Genomic DNA, 18,575 nt, shown 5'->3' with positions numbered 1-18,575 from the left:
GTTGGTTCAGTCCAGCACAGGCTGAAGCAATGGATGTTGGCTGTGGGCACTCTGAGGGTGAAAGCAGAGTTTTGTTTTGGGTCCATAGGCCCTGGAGGTTAGCAAATCCCTTCTTGTCTGATTTTCTTCTCTGGTTGTGAGGTAGGGAGAAGATGCATATTGTGGAGTTAGATTTAGTAATAAGGAAACTGTAACAGAGTAAGCTGTGATTTATCTAGAGGGGAAATAGTTTGCTGATGACATCTCGGGCTGGACCGTTTAATAAAGCTTGCCTTTGTAAGCTTATATTTTTTTGAAATAAAATTCTAAAATCAAAGGCCAGACAGCAGCCTGTTGCTATCAGTGGCCCAAACCACTCTATTTCATCGGCATTATTGTAAACACTGACATTTCATAAAGTAGTTTATTGTATTTATTAACCCACTGGAATTGATGCTCCTCTTTAGTTTGAGACCTAGGGCCTGGGGTGTAGGAGGGAATACAGGTTTTCTCTGTATTACGTTGGATGTTTGCCACTAAACATTTGAATTTTACTTTCTTGCTAACATATAAAAAGAATTTTAAAATCCCATATGGATCTGGAAAATGAGGAAGTTTGGAGTGGTGGTGAGGACATACTGCTTGCTGGAGCATTGCTGTGAAATAAAACATAAAGAACACCACTGACACCTCATTAAAAGTACATTGACTTTCAAAACTTGCTAAAAAAAGAGAAGGACTTTAGAGCTTTCCTGATTGCTTTCTGTTATTCTGGAAAGCATCTCTCTTGAAGTGTAATGACTGACCGCAGCGGCTGTGGTGAGAGATTCCCTCTTGAATGATACCGAGGCTGGTGCAGCTCTCCCATCGCAGACTGGGGAGCCAGCAGCAGGCTGCCAGGGTCTTCGGGCAGCGGAAGCTGCTGCTGGAGTGGAATTTAACTCTGCAGCCTTACAAATAGAAGGAAAATCCTCCAGTGGGGGATACGGGCGGAATGGTGGCTGGGGGAAGCTGGGTGCCTCGCAGCACAGTGTGGGCTTGGCAGTGGTGGGACGGCACTGGGCAGTGCACCATCCCAGCACCGGGAGCGGTGGAGGTGGGGGAGAAGGTAAGGCAGCTGCTCAAATGCTGAGACTGCTCTTGTTTAGCCTTAAAGTGCTCGGCTGATGTCTGCAGTACAGGCACTGTGTTGCCCTTGCTGAGCCTGTGGTTGAATGGCGACGGTAGGAGACTGCCAGATCTCCACCTCCTCAGCCCACCCAGGTATTCCCCACCAGCAGCAGTAATGCAGGGCTGGTATCTGCCCACGGTCCCAGCCCTGGGGAGGAGATGGCAGCTCAGGCACTCAATTAACTTCCCTGGGCTGTCTGTACCACTTGCCTACAGCAAAGCGACTTTAACATCACTACTGAGCTGGCAAGAGCTCAACATGCCCTAAATCCCTGTCTCTCCGAATGTGCTGGAAGGTCACACTTGTGTCTTGGGATGTGGATCTGGGCCATCCGACAGCTTCAAACGCTCCGGCTGCTCCTGGACCCAACTCTGCCGAAGCCTGGGTAGCATTCCCGCAGTGACCCTCACTGTCTGCTCGTTCCTGGTTGGCCTGGGGAAGGAGGCACCAACCTCTGCCTCTCCATGGAGGAAGCAAAACCTCACTCCCCTGAAGAAGGATTTGCCCTGTGCCGTCAGTAGATGTGATGATGTCCTCCAAGGGGGTTAGGATCTGTTGATGTGAAAAGCTCTAGATTCACACTAGATTCTTGTTTTCTTTCTTCCCAAGTCTAGTAGGTGATAGTGTCTCGCTAAGCATGCAGTGCTGCTGGGGCTTGGTGCTTGGCTGTCAAAGCACATGTCCTTGCAGAACATTCTTGGGCACCATTAAAATCCGGCTGCAATTTTCTGTCAGCAATAAATGGATAACATCATTATCAACATGATAAAAAAAGTGTAAATGCAGAGCTGACTTAGTGTTTTTGGTTCAGAAAGTAACAAGTGCTGTGTTTCATTACCATCTATTTTTAACACGCAAAGCCAGCTGCAGTTAGATGTAAAAGGAAACGCTCTGGAGATCATTTATGAAAATGCAGATGCTCTGATGTGAAACTTTTACACCAGGGTTGGTCACGTGTGCCGTCCTGCTCAGCTCTGCTTCAAAGCAGCCATTGCCCAAAGCCGGAGAGATCTCATGGCTTGCGCTGGGACTCTTTGAGGATGTGCTGTCTGTATTTACTGCCTGCCTTTGCTTCCTGATGGTGGTGTCCATTGAACAGTGGGCTACTTGGGCTTGGTATTTTTGGTGTGGGCATCCTGCTGTGTGTCCGTGTCCCGCACGGATCTTGCTTTCAGTGAAGATGAATGCTCTGTGCAATGTGGCCCCAAAACAGGTATGGTGTGACGGGCCATGCTGGGAGATGCCTCCTTACCTCCGTGTCTCGTAGATATCCTCAGTGTGCAGGTTGCTCTCTGTAAAGAACTTTGGAACACGGGAGCTGTGTTTCTGCCCTGCTGTTTGGGGCTGCTCCTGTCAGGGTACGGGCACGGGCATGTTTCTAAAACCTTCTTCTGCCCCTTCTCTTCCTCAGACCTCAACAGCAATGGGTTCATCTGTGACTATGAGTTGCACGAGCTCTTCAAGGAAGCCAACCTGCCTCTCCCTGGATACAAAGTGAGAGAGATCATCCAGAAGCTCATGATCGACGGTGACAAGAATAAAGATGGGAAGATTAGCTTTGAAGAGTTTGTCTATGTAAGTGGTATTTCTGAATTTCCAACAGCTTGGGGGACCCCTTTTAGACACAGCTAAGGAAGAGGGGGTAGAAGAGGTTGAACCTGGCTTCTCAGCCACTTACCATTATCCTAGTTTTCCTTCTACAAACTGATCACTTTTGAGCACTTGTCATGTAAAAATCAGTTCTTTGTACAGATCTTTTTTCAGTGATGCCCAGGGATAGGACAAGAGGAAATGGGCACACACTTGAATATAAGAAGTTCCACCTAAACATGAGGAGGAACTTCTTTCCTGTGAGGGTGGCAGAGCCCTGGAATAGGCTGCTCAGGGGGGTGGTGGAGTCTCCGTCTCTGGAGATGTTTAAAACCCGCCTGGACACATTCCTGTGCAACCTGCTCTGGGTGGACCTGCTTTGGCAGGGGGCTGGACTAGATGATCTCCAGAGGTCCCTTCCAACTCCATGTGATTCTGTGATCCCTGCATATGACCAGTCTTTTGTGCTGTCGCTGCCAGCCTTTAGATTTGGACAGAGGGGGAAACATGTCGGTGTTTAAACAAAAAAGCAAAAAGAATCCACATGCTTTTCCTATATGAAAACTTTGTTGGAGGCTGAAAGACCATTTCCACATGAGGTGACAACTGGAAAAAAGACTTCCAGTTCTCCAAGTGTACAGTATTGACTGGAAGCTACTCAGTTTTTCCAGGCACATAGATGAACACTTTTCCCAATGAAGCAGTATAATTTCCTTTCTCAATTTAATGGGGCTACAAGTATTTGCTAAAGATTTGAAAGAGCGTTTCAAGACACACTTGGAGATTAGTTCTAGATATTGACCTAGGAAAATTCAGGTTCGTTTGTTGCCTTAAAAGGGAAGAACAGGAGTAAGGAGATAGGAGAAGCTGGAGGATGGGTGTAACCTTCAGCCTTTTCCTGTAGAAATAGGTCAGAATTTTTTATTTTTACCAAAGCACAGCAATTCTTCTGAGATACTGTTTCAATATCCATCCTTTCAGCCTTTTCCTGCTCTGATGACTGAATGCTGAAAAAGTAATAAAAGTATGTGCAATACATTGAGGGAGCTCTTTTCACGTCAACTATTTTTCTTGATATTTCTGAATTTATCTTGACCTTCTGTTCCTTAATTGTTTTCAGACCCTCTGAACTTTTGAGTTCGGAGTCAACTAGTAAGTTGGGGTTTGTTTGCAGTTTGTGAACACTTGCATGCTGGGTGCATGTTTCAGCTGGTGGTCTGAGCTGGTCCATAACTCTAACTCTGCACTGGGAAGGAATAGATCTCTTCTGTCACACTTGAATGGTACCAATGGTTGAGTAAACATGAAACGTCTCACGAGCAACTAAGCTGTACAGCAGAAGCAATGGTTAGCTGTAGGATTTTTACAAACAGAACTGTTGCTGTTTTCTGACTCTGAGGAGTTTTGCTGGAGTTTATGGTACAAAGGATGACATGAACTGACTTGAAGTTGGGCCCAAGTCACTTAGTGGTACCTCAGCACTAAAGCACGTATTTTCAAAGAAGGTATGCAACACCAGTAATTAGTCCAGCAAATTTTAAAATAAATACATCTGCATCAAAATCCTTATGTTTAAAACCAACCAAACAGACACCCCCTCCGCCCCAGCCTTTTTGGCTCAGGAGTCTTCACTCGGCTCTACCTGATCACTGAAGTCAGCAAACCCTCTGCCTGCTGTCAGGGGATGGTTTAATGGCGCTGCACCATCATCATCTTGACTTGCCACCTTCCCTGTGTCCAAGGGATGGGGAAGGTAAGGTGTGACAGCCAGCAGGCCGGCCCTGCGGTGACACCTCTGCATTTGGGCAGTGTTTAGAGAACCTGCATATGTTTCATTTGTGTTTCAGCGGGGTTGAAACTAATTTGATTAACTCTTGAGGGAGTTGCAGTAGGCTTTCAAGCCATTGGATATATTTTTTTCTAATAATTGCTCAGTTCTGTAGGACCTCAGGGCCACTAATAGGAACATACAACCTGCGGAGATGGCACATGTGATCTTTGTGCGCTAAAGCATCTCTTTTGCCCTCAAACAGGAGGGTGTTTTCTCAGCCCAAGCCTGCTGTGGAGGGAGGGGGAACCCTTACCTGGAGTGCTTGCTGTTACACATTATTGCATATTTGACTGTTAAACTCTTAAAAAGAATTGTTTCTTGGGTTGTGGACAAAGTCTTTTGTGTGAACTAAAGTCACGGTCACACAAGCATCTGGCTTATGCAGAAAGGTTAAAATTGCACAACAGCTTTCTCAACTTTGGTCCTGTGGAAACTGCTGCATGTGTCCCTGCTCTCGGACTGCAAAGGTTTCATGGTTTTTTTGTCGTCATCTCTTGAAATCTACTTGAAAAGGTAAATGTATGTGAGGTACTTCACGCCTAACGCTCCTGTTGCAGTAGGCACTTGCGATAGGTATTTGAGAGAGCAGGACAACTCTCTGCCCACTACCCATGTTATATTTAATGCCACTACACCCTTGCTGGGCCCTTCACGTTTGCTGGTCTTATTACAGCGTTTGCTTTAAAGCCAAGAGGAAATAGCTTCTTCTGTGGCCCTTTCGTTTTATGAAGACAAGTTTTTCTTGTCTAACAGAGCACTTTAAATTGTAGATTTTCCAAGAGGTGAAAAGCAGCGATATCGCCAAGACGTTCAGAAAAGCCATTAACCGTAAGGAAGGGATCTGTGCCATCGGGGGCACCTCGGAACTCTCCAGCGAGGGGACACAGCACTCCTACTCAGGTACTGCTCTCCCTTCAGTCCCCGTGGGACGGGGGAAACTGTATCCTAAAACTAGGGGTTTTCTGCTGCCCTGCCACGCCCTGGGCTGTGTTTCTCCCAGAGCTGAATGGTCTCGTGTCAAGGGAAGAGCAGGGCAGAATTAGGGGGCGATGCCAGGTTCGCAGTGTGTAAATTAAATGTGTGCTTATTTGTTTTGTTAACTGTGCTTGCTGATGGGAGTCCTTGTGTCACACTTGAATATAATAAAGTTGTTGAGTAATGAATAAATAACAGGAATATTCTTGTAATTGGAAGTGAAAGTCATATTTCTTTAAACTTTTGTGTGGCTAATGAAATAGTGTAGTAATGGCAGAGGGGCTTTTATTTCCCTGGGCTATTGTACAGGGCTTCTTTTGGGAAAATCTTTGCTATGTTATGAAAAAGCCTGTATTAAATTTACAATTGTTTTTCTTAGAGGAAGAAAAATATGCCTTTGTAAATTGGATAAACAAAGCCCTGGAAAATGATCCCGACTGTAGGCACGTTATTCCAATGAACCCAAATACAGATGATCTGTTCAAAGCTGTGGGAGACGGGATTGTGCTATGGTAAGTCATGATGGCTCCTGAATTTAAAAGAAAAATAAAATTAAAATCACCAAATTACTTCCCGAAACTGTAGTTAGGGGAATTTTCATCCTATTCTAGGCTGGTTTTGTGACCAGTGTGTGTGCATAATGTGTTGCATGTATAAAAAAGGGCTCAGTCACCCAGGTTTTCATTGTCATTGTGTGGTGCTTCAGCTTTGATGCCAACTTCACAAACTGGTCATTTTGTCTAGTGATTTTGTTTGGGCTTGGGACTGAGTTTGCTGAAGGGGAGAAGGTGCCTTGCGGGAGCAGAAGTTGTCCTGGTGCAGCTCAGACTGGTGCTAAGCAGCTTGGGGAGGGCAGATGTGTTAAATAGCCCTTTTTTTCTGGGATGTTTAGATGTTTAGACAGACCTCTGTGGGAATGTCAGTGACCTTGCGAATTAACCGAAAAATTGATTTTTCTGGGAATTCTCTTGTTGCTTTTGATAATAGCTGCACTAGGCTAGTAAAGTAACTTATTTTGCTGCATGCTGAGAGCAGAAGGTGCCCACAGCTGCTAAACACCAGCTGTCTACTATGCACAGGGTTTCTTTTGGGTTTGTGGTTTTGGTTTGTTTTTTAAATGTAAGTTAATATAGCAAAGAACTGGATAAGTCTGGAATTTCAGTAACTCTGTATCAATGTGCAAAAGATGTTTAGTGGGCTGCCCATTGCCTTTTGTTTCTATTATTTTTTCCTTTAGCTTGTGATTTCTCTTTTTTTTTAATTTTTCATTTCCCTAGTTTCAAGTAATTCAGGTCTTCAGACCAAGACTGAACTGAGTAGGAAGCAGTTCCTAATACGAAATAAAAACTTGCCACGTTTTCTGTTGACTAAAAATTCATTGCGCTCCCTGCTGAGCTCTCAAAGTGTTGGTGCTTTTTTGGGGGGGCGGTTTTTTGTTGCCGGCAGTAGGACACCCCCACAATAGGAGGCAGCGCCTTGTCTTACTAGAACCTGCAGTGGATGCCACCAGAGCAGCGAGTCTCCGCTGGCCCAGGGACTGCGCCGTGAATAATTCATGTGCTCTTTTTGCTCCAGCGGCCGAGATCAGTAGTGGCCAGGAGCATGTTTAAGGTTTCAGGCTTAGCTATTAGTTACAAATACATTCTTGATAACGTAAATATTAACTTCTGATTTACACAACCTTGATTTTAAAAAAAAAAAAAAAAAAAAAAAAAAAAAGAAATGCACAAAGCCAAACAGGCAAAAGGAAATCTACAGTGGTGAGTATTGTAACAGTGCATTGAGTGTTGTTAAGATTAAATACTAAATATTGTTCAAATATTATTGTTTTTCCTCCTACCAGCAAAATGATCAATCTTTCTGTTCCGGACACGATTGATGAAAGAGCAATTAACAAGAAGAAACTCACACCATTCATAATTCAGGTATAATACACTTCTGTATTTTTGCTGAAGTTCATATTCCGGTAGAATTAATGAAAACAGCGTGGTGGCTCGAGGCGTTATTGTGGAACTCTGGAAAGGAGCGAGTTTTATAACTTGCATTTAATTATTAAAGACAGTTTTGTACCACACATAATTTGACAGTGCTGTGGATACAGTTCAAAAGACAAAAAAAAATGCTAAGTTAATGACAAAATGGGTAAAATGGCTGAAATGCTGTGTGCACCTGATATTTCTGCAGCAATTATTTACAGCGCTGTCTTTTTCAACCGATGTGGTTATTGGTGTTGACTATCCCTGAATCATTTCATAGTACGACGGGCTGGTGTTGCGAGGATGCCTGTATGTGCCTGCCCGAATAACTTAACACTTCTCCAGCCTTATTCTTCTTGACGCTACTAGATGCGACTAACTCAGAGGGTGAAATTAAATACCAGAGGCTGAAATTAAACCCTTGTGCCTCGTTCAGTCCTTATCGATCCAGCCTGCTGCCACCACAGCTCCACTAAAACTTGGGGAGAGCAGCCGGGAGCGTTTCCTCCGAGGTGCTGGCGTCGGAGCAGGGAGCGGGGGGATCTCGGCTCCGCTGGCGCTGGATGAGAGGCCAAGCATTGTCTCCCTGGGCTGTCTCTCACTTGGCTCTGCTGTTCGCAGGAGAACCTGAACCTGGCGCTGAACTCGGCGTCCGCCATCGGGTGCCATGTGGTCAATATTGGCGCAGAGGACTTGAGGGAAGGGAAACCCCACCTGGTCCTTGGTCTCCTCTGGCAGATCATTAAGATCGGCTTGTTCGCTGACATCGAGCTCAGCAGAAATGAAGGTAAATGAAACTGCGAGTGATTACTGCTAAAGCATGAATGCTGCGTTGCTTGTGCTGTCGCCTCCAGCCCCATCGCTGCCTCTTCCCTCCCCTCCTCTTCTGAAAGGGGGTTCTTGCCTTTGGGTTCCTCAGGGCACATCCCAGGCCAAGATCTTCAGCCTCTTTAGAGCTGTGAAGCGGGTTCTGGTAACGTGTGTCAGCCTTGGAGAACTGGCTGAGGACAAGTCTGTCCTTCGAGATGTATCTTGTGGTGTGAATGTGTTGCTTTGTGATGCCTCGGGCTGGGCAGGCTCTCCCGGGGTGCTTCGGCCGTAGGTACCTAACGGTGTTGGGAGGTGGCAAAAGCTGCTTGCATCCTCCTAGGATTGGGGACAACTGCACATCTTCCTCAACAGAAAAAAAGAGAAAAAAATAAAAGAGGAGGGCTTCAGCTCTTTGGGAATGTGTTTGCAACGACTTGGCTCTCCTAAACCCCTCTATGCTGCTGCCAGCGATGCAGCCAAGCTTCGGCTCTGGTCTTGGTGGTGGGGGAGCAGTGCTGCAGCCCCCCGCCCCTGTGTTCTCTTGGCCCTGTGCGATGGCATCCAAAACTCAGACTTGGCAAATCATTTCAAGAGCTCTGTTATTCCCGCATGGGCTACCGGAGCACCCAGATGGATGGAGGGGCTTCACTGTCCCAATCGTGAAGTGGTAACGTTGTTTGGCTTAGATTGAAAACTCATGGCAAGAAAAGCACCACCCAGCAGAAAGGATGCTTATTTGGCTTTCGGGCTTTTTTTAACAGTGCATGTGAAACTGCTTCAAAGCACTTTTTCATTGAGATAGAAGTACATTTACATTTAGCTTACTGTCATCTGCTTAAAAGACTGCACATAAAATCCAGAGAATTTTATTATGCAAGAAAATGGAAAGTATTTTTTACACAGAGTTTTCTAGATCATTTGTGCTCTTCTCTGTGTAACAACCACCTCGGGAAAACTCCACTAATACCCAGATTATTTTGACTTAATCACTAGTTGGTATTGTCCCCCACTTCTCCCCTGAAACGTTGCTGCAGCTCTAAATCTGGCATGCAGGTTTGCCTCTTGAAAACTTCTTCCTTCCCCTCACAAGCATTTTTCTTCTAGCACTGGCTGCCTTACTTCGTGATGGTGAAAATCTGGAGGACCTTATGAAGCTATCCCCAGAAGAGCTGCTCTTAAGATGGGCCAACTTCCACTTGGAAAACGCAGGCTGGCACAAAATCAATAACTTCAGCTCGGATATCAAGGTACTGAGAGCTCTTCTGGGCTGGGAAGAGGCTGGGAGCCGGCCAGGGCCCTGTTGGGATGTGTAAATGAGGCCCTTCCTCTGCAGACAGGACCTTTCTTAATACATGGAGTGGGATTAACAGGGTTGTATGGATGGTATATTTAAGGTACTGCAGTGCTGCTCTCTCATGCCATGAGGTTGAGCACAGTGTTGAACTGTCTGATGTTCCCCCCAGTTCTAGTGGGATCCTGCTGCAAAGCTGTTTTAATCGAGTAGGAAACTGGTATTACTCATGTTTCAAATGTTCTAAATACATCTCTTTTGATGGAAGTAATTTTTCAAGGGCACGCAGCTCGCTCAGACAGGGTGAAATCCTTAACTGCATCCCTGGAGAGCTCTTCCACACATTCCTCATTTCAAAGAGCTTCACGCTGTTTGCGTTTCATCCAAAATGTCATGGGCTGGAGAGATGAAGGGAGACAAGACCTCTCATTCTCTGCACTGGGCTGAGAGAAATGGGAGTGGGGAATCTTACAGCTATTTTTCAGATGTGAGGGGGTGACTTTTTTCTCTCAGCACTAGTGAAACATGGAGGGTGATGACTCCTGGTGAGTGTGGGGTTTTTGGACGCTGGTCTCGGGAGGTTTCTGGAGGTTATTCACATGGCCAGCAGTTTTGAGGAGGAGAAAGAGGACTGAAGTGGATTCCAGGCTAAAGCACTGTTGAGGTGGAAAAAAAAGTTGATAGTTGAGGTGCATGGGCGGCCCAGAGCTCCCCTGTGTGCGTGCATGCGTGCACACACATGTGGTCACTCTTATTTCCAAAATCAGAATTGCTGACGGCTTTGCTGGTAGCTGTTGGCTGGTCCGGTGGAACCTATCGGCTGCCAGGATACGCTGAGGTCGCTAGTGCTAAAGGACTAAAAGGACTTGTAGTTGATTAGTAATTACTGCAGCTGTTTGCTTCTCCTAGTTTGTGACCATCCCTAGCCTCTCTCTTTTGAGCTATTCTAGCTAATGGCAGACGCAGGAGGAAACAGAGTTCTTATAATCAGCTTTTTGTCTTTCCTGAGCCATTTTCATCGTTGCTGTAGCAGTAGGAATTGGCTGCCTTGTTTAGGGGCTAGGGCCACCTTGGCATCTGGCTGTGGGGACCGTGGGGGGGGCTGTGACACCAGAGCTTGCAGCAAAGGCAGCTTTTAAACAGTTAAGCCTCATAGTTTTCATCTTAAATATTTCTAACCTTTTTCTTTTCTGTTTCCTTTTCTGCTGCCTGGATTTCTGCCATCATGTTCTTTTAAGCTTACAGATTTTGGTAATTCGGTAAAGGTACATAATTATGCACAGTGACTTGTTTAAGATGAGCCTGAAATGAATTGATACGGTGTGTTCACTGCTGTGCGGGACACCTGAGTTTTCTTTTTCTTCCATTTCAGGATTCCAAAGCTTATTTCCACCTCCTCAATCAAATTGCACCTAAAGGGCAGAAAGAAGGAGAGCCTCAGATCGATATCAACATGTCGGGTTTCAATGTAGGTATTCAGGCTGTCGTCTCCTCCTGCTGTACAATCGCGAACTACCTGTGCCCTGTAATTGCCCAGTGACATCTAGGTAACCTGGTATCTTAATTTCTAGAGTGTGTACAGTGGGTGTGTGCGCACCTCAGGTATGTGCTAAATGAAGGATTGTTGCGGGCCCAATCGCTACCTGCCAATTAACGTATATGATTGAGAAGTCATTTGTAGTTTTGCTCCATCTGGGAGCCTGCTGACTTCTGCTTTTGAACCACCAAGTTCAAAAAGCATATAAACTTGGAAGTCGCCATGCTGGGAAAAGTACTGAGACAAACAGGGGGACTTTTACACCCACAGCAGCAGGGATTAGCATGCATTCGTCCCTTTGATTACCGACTGATGCCTAACGAAGGCGGGTGGAGTTGGGACCCTGCCCCAGGGAGCCGTCAAGAGCTTCCCATCTGCTTTGTAGCCCAAACTCTTCCATGACACCTCTTGTTTGTTCCATCCCTGGCAGGAAAAAGACGACCTGCGGAGAGCGGAGTACATGCTTCAGCAGGCGGATCGGCTCGGCTGCCGGCAGTTCGTCACCCCGGCTGATGTGGTCAGCGGCAATCCCAAACTGAACCTGGCCTTCGTCGCCAACCTCTTCAACAAGTACCCAGCACTTACTAAGCCTGAAAACCAGGACATCGACTGGACCCTACTGGAAGGTGATGGTCGTGTCAGTCACAAAGTTAGCAGGAGGGAAATATCCTGAAGTTATGAAGTAAATACTTCTGTCACAAGAGGCTGTGCCCAGTGGAGGCATCTCCATTGAGGTAACATCTGTGATTGGAGGTTTCAGTGCTGCAGGGGTCATTTGCTCTTTTGGGGCAGATGAGAAGGGAACTTGACAACCTCTTCAGCTGCTATGACCCTGATGTGGAGCCTGAACCTGTAGGAGCACTGCCAGCAGCCCATCAGTCACCATAGAATGGGTTGGGTTGGAAGGGACCTTAAAGGTCACCCAGTTCTCACCCCTTGCCCTGGGCAGGGACACCTCCCACCAGACCAGGTTGCTCCAAGCCCCCTCCAACCTGGCCTTGAACCCCCTCAGGGATGGGGCAGCCACAGCTTCTCTGGGCAACCTGGGCCAGGGTCTCACCACCCTCACAGCAAAGAATTTCTGCCTGAGATCTCATCTAAATCTCCCCTCTTTCAGTTTAAAACCCTTCACCCTCATCCTATGGCTCCCCTCCCTGATCAAGAGTCCCTCCCCATCTGTCCTGGAGCCCCTTTAGGGACTGGAAGGGGCTCTAAGGTCTCCCCGGAGCCTTCTCTTCTCCAGGCTGAACACCTCCAACTCTCTTAGCCTGTCCTCACAGCAGAGGGGCTCCAGCCCTCCCAGCATCTCCATGGCCTCCTCTGGACCTGTTCCAACAGCCCCCCAGCCAGAGCTGGGAAGTTGATGTTGCCATTCCCTGGCGTGGGCAGGAGAACCTCAGTAATGCAGTAAGATGTTCACGGGAGCAGTAATTGATGGTGGGACTGGGATTAGGGCTTTGGCTGTCTGGCTCCCAGACAGCAGTTAGCTAACGCTCGTGTGGAAGACCTTCCTGCTACTTTTTCTTGCAGAAAGTTCGGAAGGCATGCTCTTCTGAGGCCTGGGGTGATCACACTTATATCCAAAGCTAGATATCAGGGCAACCATCTTCCTTCGAAAAAATTATAGTAGAAAAAATACCTTTTATTCTGCTTGAAAACCTAATCGACGGGCTGTGTTGCTTAAAGATCCCTGCCTTGCAAGATGGAAAACCCTGTGCAGCTTTGAGCTTGCAGAAGTTGCATGAACCTGTTTTGTCTTACCTAGGAGAGACACGTGAAGAACGGACCTTCCGCAACTGGATGAACTCTCTCGGTGTGAACCCCCATGTGAATCACCTCTATGGGTAAGCGTCAGCCTCTGGGAGAGATTCATCTCCGTCGGGCTGGAGGTGTGCCCACACCAGTGTCCTGTTGCCCACAGTCCCGAGCAAAGAGCACCCCTGAGAAAGGGTGGTGGCAGGGAGTGGGGGATGCTCACTGCCCTCCCTGCAGAGATTTCTGAGCCAGCACTTGGCACACCAGCAATTGGCTTTAAGGGCAGAAGACAGTTTATTTTCCCCTATCTTGTGTAAAGGGATACCCTGAGACCCCAATACATTTAAATCTGCTTGAGCAACTGCATTAGAGCAACTGGAAATAAATGCCCTGTCACCTAGTTTTTGGGCTTAACCAAGATGACATAGTTAGGAGGTGAGGTACTCTGGGTCCCTGTAGTCAGTGGAGAGAGGTGTCTACCTTCGGATTTTATATAGCAAAATTCTTCCCTGATTACCATGCTAAAACCTGCTTTAGCTCAGCAGCCAGGTGATGTTGAACACAGAGCATTTCTCCTGCCCTGAAAACTACAAACTGGTTTGATTTTTTTTTTTTTTCCCCCTTTTTTAGGGTTGTTGAAATTGCAACAACCTGTAAAGAGTAGTAATTATTCATGATGTGACAAACTTGGAGTGCATTTAAATCTTGAGACATTAGGCTTAATCAATGTTTTCCACTTCAGCGATCTCCAAGACGCACTGGTAATACTACAATTATATGAAAAGATCAAAGTTCCTGTTGATTGGAATAAGGTTAACAAGCCTCCGTACCCTAAGCTTGGAGCAAATATGAAGAAGGTAGGCATTTCAAAAGACGCTATGGACGCTAAAAATTCCTATTTGAGGCTTCCAGTCAAGTGAGTGTATTTGTGAGTGATTTTCTGCTTAAACTCTTTTCCCTTGTAGCTAGAAAACTGTAACTACGCTGTAGACTTGGGAAAGCATCCAGCGAAGTTCTCCCTGGTCGGCATCGGAGGACAGGATCTGAACGACGGAAACCCAACGCTGACACTAGCCTTGGTCTGGCAGTTGATGAGAAGGTAGGACCCGGCTCAAACATGTAAAACTTGTGAATGGGGTATAGATTTTGGGAACTTTTTTTGCCATGAGAGCACTGCAGCACTGGCACAGATCACCCGGAAAGATTGTAAAACCCCTGCCCGTGGGGCGTTTCTGAGACTCCACTGGACAAAACTGTAGCAGAGCTGATCCTGCTGCACGTTGTGGGTCTGGAGCAGAGACCTCAGGAGAGACCTCTGTGGACATCCTGGTGATCAGGATTACCTCTCTCTCACCTGCTCAAGTCTGGTCCTCATGCAGAAACCCTAAGCAGTAACACTTGCACAACTTTTGTTCTAACTTTTAATTGGAAATTGAGAGAGAAACAGTCCAGGGCTGCTCTATAACCCCCCTCTGCATTGGAGTGGAGGGAAGGGGAAATAGATAAAGTTCATCATCCTTTTCTTATCTATATCTGAAGAATTCTAAGGTGATGCAAATACATAATATGTATCTGCAAAATTGCTCCATGGTAGCTCCTTATTTGGCATTAGAGGTCAGAATGCTAACTTGTGAGCTGACCCACACCTTTTAGATCATGTGTTAACCCTATCGTCAATGGGGAAACAGTCTAACAAGTGTCCCAAGCCCAGGCCCAGCTCTGTGCCTAATCTTGTTCTCTCTGCTGGTTCTCAGGTACACGCTGAATGTCCTCGAGGACCTGGGCGATGGTCAGAAAGCCAACGATGACATTATAGTCAGCTGGGTAAACCAGACCCTGAAAGAAGCTGGCAAGTCCACCTCCATACAGAATTTCAAGGTGCGGGTTCCCCTCTTGCATCCAAAAGAAGGCGGCTGCCCGAAATGTATTTCTTTGGCTGGAGGAGCAGCAGGGCTGTCTTAGAAAGGGGTTTAAACAGGACAGGATTCACTCTATGCTGGGAACAAAAGGGGCTTTAAGCTACCAGAGAGGAGATGTTTCAGGGCCACCCCGCCATGGGGAAAGAGAGCTGAGGGGTGGTAGAGGAGGGGAGGGTGGTCAGGCTGTGGGGCAGAGGCAGGGCTGAGCTGCTGGTAGCACAGGGGCTGGAGGTAGCGAGCAGTTGTAGGTGAGCGTTGTCTGGTCGGCAAGGCAGACCTGCTGCCTGCACATCCATTACTGCTCCGTGTTTCCAGAGCGCTTGCAGACAATTGCAGTAATGATGTGCTGTTACCAAAGGAGAAGCAGCAGCTTGGCTTTCCCTGTGGTCCACCTGGGAATAATCACCACCACTGCTGCTTTGAAACGGCTTGTGTTGTGAAGCTCATTTTGTTGCACGTTGCAGAGCAGCTGAATAGAGGTGAGAAGTTTGCTTTGCGGACTAGACATTCATCTTTACTTGTCTGCCCCTCTGTTCTCTAGGACAAGACTATCAGCACAAGCTTGGCAGTTGTGGATTTAATCGATGCTATACAGCCTGGTTGTATCAACTATGACCTTGTAAAGACTGGTCAATTATCGGAAGATGACAAACAAAATAATGCTAAGTAAGTTTACTGCCTCAAACTTTTTTCCATTGAAAGAGCGCACTTCTATGTGCTGGCCTTAAGCTGCAAATGTTTTTACCACAGTTTATTACTGTGGTTTTCAATCTCTTTTAACACCGTACCTTTTAGACAGGCAGCACTTCTTGAGATCGAATTGCTGTCCTTGCCCGCGACGCTGGAGGGAGCCGTTGGCTGGACTCCTGCTGGTTGAGAGAAATGCAGAACAGCCCTGGCAGCTCTTAGCGTTGATGTTCTGTTTCTCACCTGTTTGTTCAGGTGTATGAAGCGCTCGGGGATTTGAAACTGAACCCTTGTACGTCTCATGTCTCGCTGAATCATCGTAGGTTGTCAAGTTTAAAGTGTGCCTATTACAACATGCCTTTGAACTGTGTGTTCTGCGGGCTGTTCTGCGGTGGCAGAATGACAGCAAAGTTTCTTGCAGATAACAGTCTCGCTTGATGATTCTTAAAGAGCAAACACAAGGGGAAATTTAAATGTTAGCTGATTAATCCTCTGTTATACATCCTATCTATTAGCCCTAACAAATATTAATTACATTTTTTTAAACTATTGGTAAAGGGGACTTGACATTCAAAGGTCAATTTGCACATTAAAGACACTCTACTGTGGAAAAGTAATACAGCAAAAGATAAAAAAAAAATAAATTCTAAACCAGGCAGATGTGGGGTGGTTGGACTGTTGCACATCTTGAATCTTAACAAAGAGGATCAAAGGTGAAATTGTGTTGGATGGGGCAGGAGCTGACTTGTTGTTTACTGGTAGCAGTCTGGGTGCTGACCCCCTCCTCTTCCCGTGGTGAACAGGTATGCTGTGTCCATGGCAAGAAGGATCGGTGCCAGAGTTTATGCTCTTCCAGAAGATCTTGTGGAGGTGAAACCGAAGATGGTCATGACCGTGTTTGCCTGCTTGATGGGCAGAGGAATGAAGCGAGTATAAAAGGGTTGATCCATGTAAAGGGAAAAAAAACAACAAAATGCAACAAAAAACCCAACCTGCCACCCTGGGTGCATGAGTAGCAGATCAGCTGAGACCACGTTGAAACGCTGTTGGCCTAGGAACTGTCGAAGTTCAAAGGACTTTGTTTTGCTTTGCAAGACAAACTCTTATCAAAATTCTCAGGGAGAGGAGTTTTAACCAACAGACGTGCTCTTTTCCCAAAGGAAAGTTTAACTTATCAAGAGCTCACAGAAATGCATTCATGACAGACCTACATCTTGCAATACTGCTCTGGAGCTGTTTTCACCCCATTATTTCTCAGATACTCGGTGCGTGGGTTTTTTTTACGCCTGAGGGCTATAAGGTGGTTGGTATGAGTTGTAATGGAAACAAATCTAATTTCTATCTGCAGTTCAGTTTAATTTCTATCATATGGTCCAAGCATATTCTAGGTTTGACCACTTCCTTAACTCTGCAAATAAAGCTACAGTACAAGTTGGGACCTGCAGGCCAGCTCGCAATGCTAAAGGAGAGATGTGTAATTAGGAAGATGGATCTTCTTCCGGTATTCTCTGTACATGGTGCTTTTTTATACATCTAACTATTTTGATTACTTTACAAATAAAGCATGGCAGTTTTTTTCTCTTGCTGCTTATAAAAAAGGGGGTTTTTTTGGTTATTTTATTTTGGGTTTTTTTAAAGTTATACTATATATAAGAATACCACCATCCTTGGACCTCTCGCAGTAACGTATGATATCACATTGCTGATGGCGTGGTTACACCTGAGAATGGAAGTGAATGCATTTTTGTATGCATCTTGGTTCAGTTCTGTGCACCTAGAAAATAATTTTTACAAAAATCTGCATGAAAACTATAACTTTTTTTATTTAAAATGCTGTTGGATATAAAACCATACTACATTGTGGGGAGGTTTTGTGCAGGGAAGAGGGAAATGTTATAAACAACAGGGCTCAATAAACTGAACAGCAAATGTTCTGGAACATAAAACTATTTTTACAGATAAAAGGAAGCATTGTCGCCAAAGAAGAAAGATGCTGTATCCATAGGATTTAATATTATCTTGCTTTGGCAAGCTGTTTGCTATATTTTGAGATCATATTGCTATTCCAAGCTATTCAAAGTGATGTAATATGGTGGCAAAGCATTAGTTGAAATAAAAACATTTAAATACACGCTTCTCTCCTTATTTACACTGATGCAGCATGGCAGCCTGGCCTCAGCTGCTTTTAGCTTTGCTTGGGTTGATCTTTTTGTTTTGTGCCATTGCTCTGTAAGATACACTAGAATCAGGATGTGCTTGAGGAGCTTTTGATTTTTGAAGTGGGCTCGGGCAGAGCGGTTGTTCTCCAGCTGTGTTCCAGCGAGGCTTTGCCTTTGTGGTAGCTCCTGTAAGACCTTGCTGCTGGGGTCTTGCTGTGTGCCCAAAGATGTGTCTGTGGGTGCAGGGGAAGAGCCCCGGTGGGGCAAAATCCAGAAGGAGGGAGAAAAGTGTTCCCTGTGTCAGGAACATGCTTGTTCTGTGTCAGATCCGGGCTCGTTCCCAGAAACCACAGGTCTGGTGGCGTGGTGGCACCTGACCCTAGCCTGGTGTGATTTGGGTCTCAGGGAGCCTGGTGGGAGGGGGGAGTGCCCAGCAGCCGCTGGCTGTTGAAGGAGGGGGGACTTGCCTGCTTGCTGTGTCCAGCAAGGCTGGAACAGGGCGGTTGGGTGCTGGAAGGACATGGTGATCCCAGTGCACCAGTTCCTGCAGTCGTGGAACCCACGGGTGAAGGCCCGGGACTCCGGTGAGCTTTGCCAAAGCAGCAGCCTGATGGTGTAGAAGTCCCCAGAACATCCAGTGGCTTTGATGGAAATGAAGAACAATTTGTGTGAAACTGGTGTCTTGTTAACAAACTCCTGTGACCTCAAGTGCATAAACCTGGTCCGGGTTGTCACCCTCCTGGCCTGTCTGGGATGATTTATTTTTTTTTTTTCCAGTGGCTGAACACAGGTGGGTGTGTTTGCCGCAGGAGGCATGTGGCAGCTTGTCTGCTGGTGGGATGGGGATGAGTTTGTGGATTAACCCAGATTACGGACCTTCTCTTTGGGCATCATC

General features: G+C 46.3%; 1 protein-coding gene across 3 annotated transcripts in view; it reads left to right on the top strand.

Annotated features, from left to right (window-relative positions):
- The window catches only part of PLS3 (plastin 3), a 53,859-nt gene extending 36,213 nt beyond the window's left edge, over window positions 1–17,646 (top strand). For 2 of the 3 annotated variants that reach the window (XM_074148309.1, XM_074148308.1), the window contains exons 3-16: window positions 2,562–2,725; window positions 5,342–5,471; window positions 5,926–6,058; window positions 7,390–7,471; window positions 8,144–8,309; window positions 9,437–9,579; window positions 10,996–11,091; window positions 11,591–11,786; window positions 12,926–13,004; window positions 13,658–13,772; window positions 13,881–14,014; window positions 14,670–14,793; window positions 15,376–15,500; window positions 16,325–17,646. In XM_074148309.1, coding sequence (XP_074004410.1) covers window positions 2,562–2,725; window positions 5,342–5,471; window positions 5,926–6,058; window positions 7,390–7,471; window positions 8,144–8,309; window positions 9,437–9,579; window positions 10,996–11,091; window positions 11,591–11,786; window positions 12,926–13,004; window positions 13,658–13,772; window positions 13,881–14,014; window positions 14,670–14,793; window positions 15,376–15,500; window positions 16,325–16,457 — 1,820 coding nt within the window. In that variant the 3' untranslated portion in view covers window positions 16,458–17,646. Of the gene's footprint in view, window positions 1–2,561; window positions 2,726–5,341; window positions 5,472–5,925; window positions 6,059–7,389; window positions 7,472–8,143; window positions 8,310–9,436; window positions 9,580–10,861; window positions 10,889–10,995; window positions 11,092–11,590; window positions 11,787–12,925; window positions 13,005–13,657; window positions 13,773–13,880; window positions 14,015–14,669; window positions 14,794–15,375; window positions 15,501–16,324 lie in introns of all 3 variants that reach the window. The other variant, XM_074148307.1, reaches the window with a different exon arrangement.
- Window positions 17,647–18,575: the final 929 nt, after the last annotated feature.

Source organism: Numenius arquata, chromosome 5, assembly GCF_964106895.1.
Source record: "Numenius arquata chromosome 5, bNumArq3.hap1.1, whole genome shotgun sequence".
Classification (NCBI taxonomy): Eukaryota; Metazoa; Chordata; class Aves; order Charadriiformes; family Scolopacidae; genus Numenius; species Numenius arquata.
Note: the sequence above shows the minus strand (reverse complement) of the source record. Positions and strands in the feature narration are given on the sequence as shown.